The 13,654-nt window shown below is 28.6% G+C and overlaps 1 protein-coding gene across 1 annotated transcript; it reads left to right on the forward strand.

The window, feature by feature from the left end:
* Positions 1-5,031: 5,031 nt before the first annotated feature.
* LOC136083847 (uncharacterized) lies at positions 5,032-7,909 on the forward strand. Its single transcript, XM_065803728.1, has 4 exons — positions 5,032-5,248; positions 5,368-6,507; positions 6,633-6,926; positions 7,119-7,909. The coding sequence occupies exons 2-4, from the start codon at positions 6,391-6,393 to the stop codon at positions 7,737-7,739; spliced, it is 1,032 nt and encodes a 343-aa protein (XP_065659800.1). The 5' UTR covers positions 5,032-5,248; positions 5,368-6,390; the 3' UTR covers positions 7,740-7,909.
* The last annotated feature ends 5,745 nt before the right edge of the window (positions 7,910-13,654 follow it).

Raw genomic sequence — 13,654 nt, forward strand, 5'->3', positions numbered from 1 at the left:
CGGCTTGGTGACTACTGTTTTAATACATACTGAAGATAGTACTTACATCTAATGGGTAAACCTCATATTTTTTATAAAAACCACTAAGCTACCAAGTTGCTTATTATCTTTTGTTCTGAGGAATATAATGTTTATAGGTAGATAAAGTTAGAACAAAGGAGATTTATTTTTTGTAATTGTCAGTGCTTTTTTTGAACAAAAGGTTTTCAATTGAACAAGTATTCTCTTTCAATATTTTTTAAAAGGTCCATAAAATGCAACATCAAGACCCTTACGGAAATGTTCCATGGACTTTCATGGGTGTTCTATAAAATTCCATGGAAATCCCATGAATTCTATGAGTGAACCATGTTTTCCTCATGAAAATTGAAATCCCATGGTATATCCCATAGTATTTATCATATTCGAGCTATTGCCAATAGCTTTGGTAATTTTGCATAACTTGAAATAGTATAGCAAGTATGTCAAGTGAACCAGTTTGATTTTGAATGTTTTTTTGGTTTACTACAAATATTTTACTTTTAATGCATATTAGACAACCAGTGTATTAGATAAGATTAGATAAGTAGTATATTGGATAAAGTTAGGTAACTAATGTACAAAAAATAATTAATACCATTTTTTTTAATTTTTTTTCTAATGGCTTTAGTTTGCTTAAAATGTTTGAAGTTAAAACACTTTATTGTATGGTAAATGTTTATTAAGTTTTAAAACACATTATTTAAAACTGTAGAGAAAGGAAAGAAACTTTTCAATTCATATTACTTGATATAAATACAGATGTTCCTGATGTTCCTACTTTTGATATTTTCTAAAATTTTATAAATTGCTATTGAATGTCTATTTTTTTATCTATATCAAAATAATCCCAGATTGAACTTTTAATTTTAGTTGATTGTGGATTTATGCCTTATTTAATTATAGTATAATTCTAATTCTAATTTACTTTAGTTAGCTAAAAACAAAAATTATCAACCAAATATCAAAATTTGTCAAAATTTAGGTGGTAACAACTATAAATAAAGATAGCTGATAGATGAGTACATAAAATGTACTCATATACCATTTTCATTGTCATTACATATATATATATATATATATATATATATATATATATATATATATATATATATATATATATATATATATATATATATATATATATATATATATATTCGGCTTTCTCTCCCCCCCCCCCCCACTCCCCCTTCATATAAAAACATAAGTCTGAAAACTTGAGGAAAGTAATCCAATTTGATGTTTAAGTACAAAAAACCAAATTGAAAAACGCTAATAATAATATTATATTAATAAATTAATATTAAACGATGATATATATATATATAATAATATATAACATATACAATAATATATAATATATAGGGGAGACCGGGGCTAGTTGGCTCGGTTTTTATCTATGTACCCCTTACAGGACATTTTTTTGAAAAATATTAAAGTATAGTCTCAAAGAGTATGAATTTGGGTAACTTTTAAAAATTACAAAAAAATTTTTTTTGTAAATTCATTAACAAAAAAAAATTCCTGCCGAGCCTTCAAAAAAAAAAAAATTGCGCCATCTTACCTCACCACGGGGTAAGTTGGCGCAATGATTATTGATGTACTGTCAAGTGCAAAATTAATAGATATATTTTTCCTATTCATTTTGGGGACAAATTTAAACCAAAAATTTAATATTACTTTTAGCTGGTACCAAGTATTAGTACATATAACAGCCAAAACAGTAGCCCACTTTTTATCTGTGAAAAAAAAACCTAAAAAAAATTTTTTTTAATTTTTTTGTAAAAATAAATTTTTTCAATATTGTTAAAAATTTAAAAAAAAAATATTTTTATAAAAATATATATTTTTTCCATAGTAAATGCTATGAGCCAACTTACCCAGTGAAAATTTTGCCAACTTACCCCGAAAGCCTTTTTTCAATAAGCAGTCTATAGATCCTGAAAAACGGCAACTTTAAAAAATAGTCTGACTGGATATAGTAAACTAATGGCGACTGGAACAATTACAATAATTTTTTTTCATACGACTAACTATTTTCTTTGTAAAGTAAAAAGGAAGCGATTTTCCAAAAGTTACGTTTTTGCCCAAAAAACACATAAATCTTAATATCTCCTTTGTCACTTTCTGATAAAAAGCTCTGAAGATAAACGCAGTTTATATATATAAACGCAGGATCAATACTTGGACCCCTGCTGATTTTAATTTATATTAATGATATTTATTTGTCTTCAAAAATACTTAATCATATTATGTTTGCTGATGACACAACTTACCCCTGCGGCCAACTAGCCCCGGTCTCCCTTATATACATATATATATATATATATATATATATATATATATATATATATATATATATATATATATATATATTATATATATATATATATATATATATATATATATATATATATATATATATATATATATATATATATATATATATATATATATATATAATTATTCTACAACATTAAGACGTTGAATATATATATATATATATATATATATATATATATATATATATATATATATATATATATATATATATATATATATATATATATATATATATATATATATTAGGCCATCCCATTTTGACCCTCATGAACGAATTTTATTTCACGGAGTGTCTCAAAATGTTCCTAAGATATTGGTTTGTTAATGAGTTGCGGAGTTCCCCAAGGATCAATACTTGGACCCCTGCTGATTTTAATTTATATTAATGATATTTATTTGTCTTCAAAAATACTTAATTATATTATGTTTGCTGATGACACAAATGTTTTCTTTTCTGACTCAAATTTAAAAAATATTTTTTATATTGTAAACACAGAATTAATATATCTTAATGAGTGGTTTGAAGCAAATAAACTTTCATTAAATATTGAAAAAACGAAATATATTTTGTTTGCAAAGTCATCTAAATCCGAGAACCTTCCACTCAAATTACCTGAACTAACAATTAACAATATTAAAATAAAAAGAGTTTTTTCAATGAAAATACTAGGAATAATTTTCGATGAGAATTTAAATTGGAAAAGCCAAATAAAGCTAGTCGAGAACAAAGTTTCAAAGACCCTTTGGGATTATGTACAAGACAAAACATCTTTTAAATAATTTATGTTTAAAAAATTTATACTTTTCATTTATACATAGTCATATTAGCTATTGTAATATTGCCAGGGCAAACAATCATTTATCTTTCCTAAAAATTATTTATACAAAACAAAAGCAAGCAAGTAGATTAGTTTTGGGCGCATGTAGATACGAAAGTGCCGAGCCGTTACTCAAGGAAATAAATGCTCTAAATGTATACAAACTAAATATATACCATAACTTGTTATTTATGTTTAAACTTCAAAATGAAATGATTCCAAAATATTTTTTTAAAAGTTTCACTCGAATTAATCATAAATATGAAACAAGACATTCAATGAGTAATTACTACATCCCACTAACATCACTCAAAAAATCTGACTTCTCGACTATATGCCGGGGACCACGCTTGTGGAATTCGGTTCTTGACGAAAATATGAAAAAAATAAAATCTATTGCTACATTTAAAAGAACTATAAAAAAACACTTACTAAATTTAAACATTACGTACATTTTCTCATTTTTTTGAAAAAAAATCGAAATAGTTTTGTATTTTTAATTTTTTATGTACTTTATTTAATTTTAATATTGTATTGAATATGTATATGCATGTGAAGCGAATTAAATTTTTTTTTTTTTTGTTTATTGTCTTTAATATGTATACGAATATGTACAGATTTGTAATTTTTTATTTGTTATTTTATATTTTAACTTTATCTTAAATTTCTTCTTTTTTTAACTTTAAGTTCTTTTTTTAACTTTAAGTTCTTCTTTAACCTTCTAAAATTTCTAACCAATTTTTTTTTTAACTTATTAATTTCACTCTTTTATGTAATATTGGAAAATGCAAAATTTAATTGTATTTTTTTTTGTATTTCACAAAGGGGCTTGATGATAAGTCATTGTGACTTCTACTTGCCCCAGTCAGCTTGTAATTATATATATATTTGTTTAAATTTATAGATAACTTTGTAAAATGTGTAAAATGACGAAATAAATAGAAAAAAAAAAAAAAATGAATTTTTTTTTTTTTTTTCTGGATGAGTATTTATTCTCGCGCCATTCGTTTAAAGTTTAACTTTTTTACATTTTTTGAGTTTTTATGGGCAGTTTCAAAAGATCAGCGCGAATAGAAATTTATAAACCTTTAACAATTTAACTGCGTCAATACAAAGAATGGAAGGTTTTTTATCCATACCGATTGTGCGCATTTTTATTATTATCATATTTGTTACCAGGTGGTACTTTAGAAACGCCATAATCGGGTAATATTTAAAAAAAGCGCAGTTAAGAAAACAATTTTTTTATCGAGCTACTTAACAATTTTTAATTTTAAAAAATCTAATATTACTCACCTCAAGTAAGTTTATTATAACAACATAACATAATAATGCATGTTATATTTTATAATTATAGTTAAATGAATTAGGTTATTTAAACATTTATAATATTTTAAATAAACTTTTAAAAAATTTTAAACATCATACAAATTATGAAAATGTTTATAGTGATTAACATTATGATCAATGAATAACATTATGAAATTTTGTTTTAAAGCTAGCTATGACAACAAAAGTATCTGAGGTGTATTCCTGTCCCAAGAAGGGGTTTAAAAAAAGAAGATCGAGTCGCAAGAACATGTTCCTAGTTAACGTCACTCTGGATAGAATGGAAACAAACCAGCTGCCCCAAAGGATTCACGTTATCCAACGCTACTTATTTTTAAGAGAACAATTTCCAAAGAAAGCAATGAAGGATCTCGTCGCTTGTCCTTTAATGTCCAAAACTTTCAAGTAAGCTTTTAGCTTTAGAAATCAATAGATAAGAACGTTATTTCATGTTTTATGTCAAATATAGTAAAGATAATTTAATAAGTTATGTTTTTAATTTACGGAAGTTCTTCATAGATTAAAATGCATAACAAACAATGAATTTTGCAATGTCAGTTGTATCCTTTCCGGAATCTTAATTCCTTGGAGAAAAACTGCCTTCAAAGTCATCAGTGACAAAAGGATGATGTATCATGTCAAGAAGTATGTAGAAAAGTACATAGCATTGAAGAAATCCCAGAAAAAAATTGGAATTGGTTATCTTGAGACAAGAAATAAATTTGAGAAATCAATGACAGGTAGGGGACAAATATTAAATGTTAAGATTTTCTAGTCAAACAGCCAGTACTAAGCTAATTTATTGTGAAGTAAATTGTTTACTTTTTCTTGTTCTTACCTAATAAAATTAAATTTAAAGGATTATTTTGGGCTGGAGAAGACATTACGCTTCTTGAACGTAGTTTAAAGACTGATAGGCTAAGACTGGAAGCAGATAAGATTGAGATTTAACCTTCATACGGGACCAGCTAAGTTGCAGAAAGATGGTGATTGGAGCGTTGGACGGTCGGTTTGTAGATGTTAGTAATAGATCTGCATCAAGAAATAACTCTAAAACCTCTGGTATAGTAAAAAAAACTTTCCATGATTTCTCCGGATTTTCCTCTGAAAGTGAAATGATTACTGATGACTCTAATGATACATGTTCCGAAGATAATTTTAAGATTGGTAACGCATCAAAGAAGAAGACAGTTAAAAATATGACTCTAAAGATACCAAAAGACATTTTTTCAAAAACTGCCAGAACTGCTATTGGGATGGGAATATCTACTAACCAGGCAACAACACTTATCTCTTCTTTTCTTTGCAATGCCGGTGGAGATATAGAAAATGTAACATTATCCCACAGCTCAACTCACAGGATTTTTGATGCAATAATAAGAAATGATGTTGGTGTTCTTAGAGCAAACATAACCAGTATGGTTAAGACGAGCGGCAAACCCATCATTGTGCATTTTGATAGCAAAATTATCAAAGATTATACGGTAGCATAGATGAGACAAAAGACCGAATTTGTGTGCCTATAAGGCATGACAATCAGTCCCATCTGTTAGGCGCTCCAGGGTTGGAACACGGCAGTGGTGAGGCTCAGTTCACAGCAATTCAAAATCTATTAGATTCTTTTGATCTAGGGCAGTTCATCCACGGAGTTTGTTTTGATACCACTGCTTCAAACACTGGCTATTTAAAAGGAGCTTGTGCAAGATTAGCTAATTTTCATGGCCGACCATTGCTCTTGTTAGCCTGCCGCCATCATGTAGGAGAGCTCCATATAAAACACTTTTGCAATGAAGTTGCAGTAAACAAATCTGTTGAACCAGAGAATCAACTATTTAAATCTCTAAAGCAGAACTGGCATGGTATTGATGCAAACAACGAGAAGATGCTGTTGAAATTTAATCACCAGAATGTTAAGGGTACCTGGTTGGAGAAGCAGGCTCAATTGGCGCTAAAAACTTGCAAGGACCTGATAGATAAAAACAAGTTAAGAAATAGTCAGGTAAGGTTAAAATAAAGAAATATATTACTTTAAAACAACTTTATACCAAATATATATACCAACTATAAAAATAGAAAGAAGAAACATAAAAGTTTTTAATTAAGTTGTAAATTATATACATTTAGACTTTTGAGAAGCGCAAAGATTATTGTGAACTGGCAGAGCTTGTAGTTATGTTCCTTGAAGAAGATCAGACAGTTAGGTATAAAATTCACAAAACCGGAGCTATTTCACACGCCAGGTTCATGGCAAAGGCATTGTACTATATGAAGTACAATTTGCTTCTCCCTAAGATCAGAAAGGTTCTTTTTCTGAGTGATGAAATTGTCAAAGAGATCAACAGAATGGCTGAATACATTTCTCTTTTCTGGGCATCGTGGTTTTTGACCTGCGAGTTTTCTGATTCTGCAGCTTTTGAAGTAAAACTTAATTTCCTAAATATTTTTATATTAGTCTCATAATTTAAGAATAATTTGTTTCAAAAAAATACCAACTAAATTGTTTTAGAATAATGACATAAATAAATGACACTTATTAGATTAGATGTTAGACGTGTCATTATCAACCTTACTTACTATCTGTATTGCATTATTTTTAACTCACACTCTTAGGATCAACGAAACTATTGGCAGATGTGCCATTACAATGCGTATGAGCCTGCCGCAGAAGTGGTATTAAAATCATGGCGAAACCATATGTGTTATTTGGATCCATCAACCGTGGTGCTGGCGCTAGCATGTTCTAATAAAGATCACTACATCGAAATGGAAAAGATGGCAAAAGTTCTTTATTCAACCCAACGGAGTGGCATTAAAAATGTAGGAACGGTTAGAACCAAAACTAAAATCCTTTTTGATAGCAGTTTTTTGTTTAATATAGATCAACCACCAGGTCTTGAATCATATATTTCGCCAGATTCCTGGTTAATTTTTGATATCCTAGGTCATACTTCTGAAAAATGTCTATGGATAAAACTCCCTCAGATTTTTTGGAAAGAATTTCCAGGATACAATGAGTTTCAAAGCTTCGTAAAATCTGTCGAAGTTGTTAACGAATCATCAGAACGTGCAGTAAAACTCATTCAAGATAATGTAGAGCGTGCGAAGAGCGAGGAAAAACTTCAGAACCTTCTCCAAATGAAAAACTCTTGGAAAAAGCCATTTAAAAAGACGAAGAATGGATACAAGGAGTCAGTTACAACGCCTGCTCCCTCGCTACTGGCTGTGAGTTAATAATTCAAAACCTTTCCAATATCTCTAATAATTAGAATTACCTTACTGTAGACTCTAAACCTTGAAAATGTATTTTAAAAAAAACTAAATTATGTGATTTTTAGAGATATGTGTCTTAAAGGAAAGAATTTATTATATATATAATAAATATAATAGCAGCTATGGCAGTACTTAGAGTTCTTACTTTAATATCGGAGGTCCGAGGATTGATGCCGGTTTAGTCATATAAACGACATTTACTAGTAAAAAATTTTCCCGCGGTGCTCTGTGATGAGCACTTAAAATTTAATGAGAATTTAAAATAACACACACAAAATCTAAGTAGATATTTTCTGAAATATATCGACACATTTTGATCTTGTTAAATCTACAGCAAAATATTTAAAGTCCTATAACAAATCTTTTGGGGTAACCATTTTAAGTTTGGCTTTGTTTAATCTTAGGTTCCAATAAAAGTAATTTTTTTAAAAACATCATTTGAAAAATATTGCACCATGACTGAAAATGACCTCATAGATCAACAAAAAGGCACTTTGATATAACACAAATGTTGATTTTTCTATCAAAATCAGTGAACGGTAGGCATTGTGTATTTCTTAACTCGAAAAGCACAGTGTTTTTTTTGGTATGGGAACACATGAAGAGAATATAAATGAAAAAATTAACTTGATTCGACATCAGAATCGATTCGCGCCGTTGTGTTGAAAACTGCTCAATTTTGGTCATAAATTGCCTAGTGCGTAACTTCGAACGACCGGCGCGAATACTTCTAACAGGAAAAATTAAAAAATAAAAAAATTTGACTTATAAATATGACCTCTACGCCACTCATTAGCGACTCCGCATGTAATTTGGTTGTCAAAAAAAAATTATGGGATGGCCTAATATATATATATATATATATATATATATATATATGTATATGTATATATATATATATATATATATATATATATATATATATATATATATATATATATATATATATATATATATATATATATATATATATATATATATATATATATATATATATATATATATATATATATATAATTATTCTACAACATTAAGACGTTAAAATAACGTCAATTTTTTAACGCTTTTTTTTCAACTGTAAATCAACGTGGAAGCAACGTTGAAAGTTCCGAAGTTTAAATTTCAACCATGCTTAGACGTTGACGCAACGTCAATTGCTTGCTGGGTAACGTGAAGTGCTCTTCTAAAGTAAAAATAAGATTATTTATGCACACACTTTTATATTTATTATGTTTTAAAAAGTTAAGCAAAAGTATAATAAATTTTTGAATGTAATAGTGTGTGCATAAGCCTTTTTATTTTAACTTCATCTTTTTATTTAAATTACCGCGTAATAAGTAGGCAAGTTTGATTGGCGGTAGGACAATGTTGATGCTGATTCCATAAACAGCTGTAAAATATTAGAGTACTATCAGTGCAATGTTGCGCATGGATGGTGTCCTTGTTCGTACTTTTGGTGTGCATTGTTGAGACCATATTCGGACTACTTTGTTAGTGAGACTAAATTGAGTTTGGTTGTCTCATTTTGTGATCTTAGTGTTGAAGGATACTTTTCTTTAGTTCGTAAAGACTCCAATATTCCCATGCTTGGCCTGGGCATTTACATTCGCAAGAATTCACCCATTTATCAAAAAACTAGATTTGAATCTACAGACTATTCTTTTATGTGCTTTCGTTTAGCACCACTTCACTCTATTTTCTTTCTCTTTGTTCTATATCTCTCACCTTCATCTAAAGACTTCACGTTTTTTGATGTTATTTCTGATCAAATTTACCAAGCCCTCTCTCTTTATCCCTCAGTCAGTATCGTTGTTGTTAGTGACTTTAATGCTCGTCACATTGTATGGCTTGACTTAAGTGTCAGTGACTCTGCAGACATTAAGGCCCACAACTTTTGCCTTTCTTAATCTCTAACTCAAATAGTCAATTTTCCAACATGCTTTCCAGACAATCCAAATTATTTACCTTCTCCGCTCGACATATGTCTTGTTTCTGATCCTAGTCAGTGCTCAGTTTTTTCACATCCACCCTTAGGTGCTTCTGATCGCAATTCGACCTCTCTAAAACTATTATCTCATTCTTCTTTATCATTAGAATTCCCCAATCATCGTACCTCTTACAATAACCATTAAGCTGACCAAGACTATTTTCATGATTTTCTTTGTGATGGCCCTTGGGTAGAAAATGTTTGTCTTCCTGCTGAAATGAAATGTGCTTCTAACATAACTATTTGGATTCAGGCTTGCATTGAATCTTTTATTCCTTCTCAATGACTCCAAGTCAAGTCTCACTCCTCTCCATAGTTTTTCTCTCATTATGCTGCTGCAATTTCCAATCGAAACCATTACTTTCTTCTCTATCAGCAAAATAAATCTTTAGAAAATAGACATCTGTTTACTATTACTAGAAACCATTGTAAAAAGGTTTTGTCTGACGCCAAAGCCCGCTATTCTCAGGTCACAAAATCTCGTATTTCATCTCAAAAATTAGGCTCCTGTGACTCCTGGAGAATCTTTAACAATATCTATAACAAGGGCAAATCTGTTATTTCACCTCTCGTATGGTTTGTCACCTCACAAAAGACAAGGCTGAATTGTTTGCCAAGAACTTTTCATCAATATCATCTCTTGATTTCACCAATCACACCTTACCTGATATAGACGACAAACACGTGGATCTGCTGCTTGACATTCAAATCTCTCCAGCTTCTGTATATAAAGTGATTACCTGTTTAGACTCTTCTAGAGCTCGTGGTCCGGACAAAATACCTGTTATAGTCTTGCAGAAGTTTTCTCCGGAGCTGCCGTCTATACTTTCAAAGCTATTTAACAAGTGTTTATCAGAGTCTTGTTTCCAGTCTGCTGGAAAGCGGCATCTTTTATCCCTATTTTCATAAACTCTGGAGAGCGATCTGATTCGTCTAACTACTGTCCCATCAGTTTTCTTCCTATCATAAGCAATATTTTTGAGTCTTTAATTTACATACACTTAATATCTTATATTGAATCTAGTAACTTTCTGATCATCAATATAGTTTATCTTCTTGTTCTATAGCTGGTTCGCTAACAGTAATAACCAATAGGTTTTATCCTGCATTAGATAGAGGTGGAGAGGCTTAGGCTATTGCTCTTGACATTTCTAAAGCTTTTAATACATAAGCCTACTTCTTACGGTGTATCAGGTAACATCTTAAAGATTATTAAATCCTTACATTCTAATCATAGTATAAAATCTGTCCTCGATGAACAGCACTCTTCTTCATATCCTGTAACTTTAGGGATTCCTCAAGGTTCTATCCTTTTTAATTTACATTAACAATCTTGGCAATTGTTCGGTGATAGTGCTACCATTTATTCTTGTCTTGATAAGAAGCCAACACTCAATAATTGCTTGGTAGGGGTATTTGAGCTTGAAAATCGGCTCGCCACTTTCTTACTCCTAGTTCTATTTTTCCACTCTGAAAATCTCTAATCCGTCCTTGTATTAAATACTGTTGTTAATCTGCTGCGGATCTTCCAATGATGTCCTTTCTCTTTTAGACAAAGTGCAAATACACATTGTAAAGATAGCTGGACCTGCTCTTACAGCCTACCTCCAGCCATACAACTTTACACTTGTCTATTGTCATTATCAAAAGTGATATAATTATAAAACATACGTTAATTATATATAAAATAATATACCTTTTATTATTATTTTTTATCTGTTTTTATAACTTTTATTTTCAACGTGTTATGTAACGAAACATGTTCTATTTTGTGGATACATCATCCACAAAATCGTAATAAAATTGGCAGAGGAGTAGCAATTTACTGTAGAAACGACATAAAAGGAGAGCAACTACAGATTATTCAAACAGGTATTGGTATTGAGACCATCTGTATTGATATGTATTTTGGATCTCAAAAACTCCGTGAATAACTTGCTACCGTCCACCTTTTTATGTAATAAAAGATGTTGCATACCTTGAATCTATGATTTCGGTTATTGTGTCTTCAAATTAACTCAAGTGGATTAACAAAACTATGTTTCACCATACGAAAAGTGTCATAGTATTTTCTTAAATTTGGTAAACGAACTCAGTTTGTATCAGTTCTTTAAAGAAACCACGCGTAAAATCAATTTTCTTGATCTTGCATTTTCTCATAACATTTCGCTTTTATTTAGGTGAAATATCTGTTGTGTGTCCTTTTAGTACTAGCGATCATAATACAGTCCAATTTTGTATAAATACACAGCAAAAAACATAAAGCTAAAATAACGGTTACGTAACGGTAAACGAAAATTTTGACGTTATGTTAACCGTTATGCTAACTTGAAATTATGTTGAAAGTGATATAACGCCTAAATCATTAGAATGGTAATATATATTTATAAATTTATGTTTAACCGTTATGTTTAACCATTATGTTAAACAGATTATTTTATCAGTAAAAAATAGCGCGAATCTAAAGAATCTTTGCAATTTTTGTTTATAAGGTCTTTACTATTTTAGTTTTCTTATTTTGTTTTCTCAAGCATTTAAATGACATTTGGGTTGTTAATGGTTAGTATTTATATTTATTTATATTATTATTATTATTATTTAGTAATTAGTGATAATAATATATGCATATATATATATATATATATATATATATATATATATATATATATATATATATATATATATATATATATATAATTGTCAAAAATAGCAATGAAAAACTAGCTTTTAACTCTAAAAGCAAAAGATTTTCAAACAATCAAGTATGTTCATATATATGTGTATATATATATATATATATATATATATATATATATATATATATATATATATATATATATACATATATATATATATATATATATATATATATATATATATATATATATATATATATATATATATATATATGTATATATGTATATATGTATATATGTATATATATATATATATATATATATATATATATATATATATATATATATATATATATATATATATATATATATATATATATATATATATATATAGATATATAGATAGATAGATAGTTAGATAGATAGATAGATAGATAGATAGTTAGATAGATAGATAGATAGATAGATAGATATATAGATATTATATTTCAATTATTAAATATAAATAATAATATTGCTAATTCAACTACTTTCTTGGTCCTTTGGAGGCTTCAAGATATTGGGAGTTCACTGTATTTGTATGTTGCTTAATAATGTTCTTTACTACTATTTATTTAATACTTACTATTTGTTGCATATTACTATTCTTAAAATTAATTTTATTTTATATTGCAAGTGTTAATTAATGTTAAATATACCATTTGTATAATTTAAGTTTTTTAAGTAATAATAACTGCATTACTGATTTCTACAATAATTAATAGTTCAAAAGGATAAAGGCTATTGTTATTAAATATCTTGGTGAAAGAAAAATTGTTCTTGCTAGTAATAACAATATTGCAGACTTTTTAACTAATGGTAAGCTTATTTTTTAATGCACATTCTTTGTTTATTCAATCTTCATTTTTTTTAATCAATCTTCAAGTTCTTCACAGTTCATTTTTGTCTTCATAATATTGAAAGTATTACATATCCCAAAAACAGTGGTTGAGCAATTTAAAATTATAATTTTTTAGCTTCTAAGAAGTTTGGTGACAGTGATATAAGTGGCATCATGTGGAATGGATGTGAAATCGATTTTGAAACATTTTTTGCCATTTTAAAAAACAAAACCTTGAAGTGGAAGTTGTATCCTTAGCAAAAAATAATGAGCTCAGCACTTTTGTTTAAAGTTTAAAGGAATTTTTTCCTGTTAAAGCTGTTTTTTGCTGCTGTAGATAGTCACTCTGATCCTTTTTCATTCGATTTTCACA

Source organism: Hydra vulgaris, chromosome 08, assembly GCF_038396675.1.
Source record: "Hydra vulgaris chromosome 08, alternate assembly HydraT2T_AEP".
NCBI lineage: Eukaryota > Metazoa > Cnidaria > Hydrozoa > Anthoathecata > Hydridae > Hydra > Hydra vulgaris.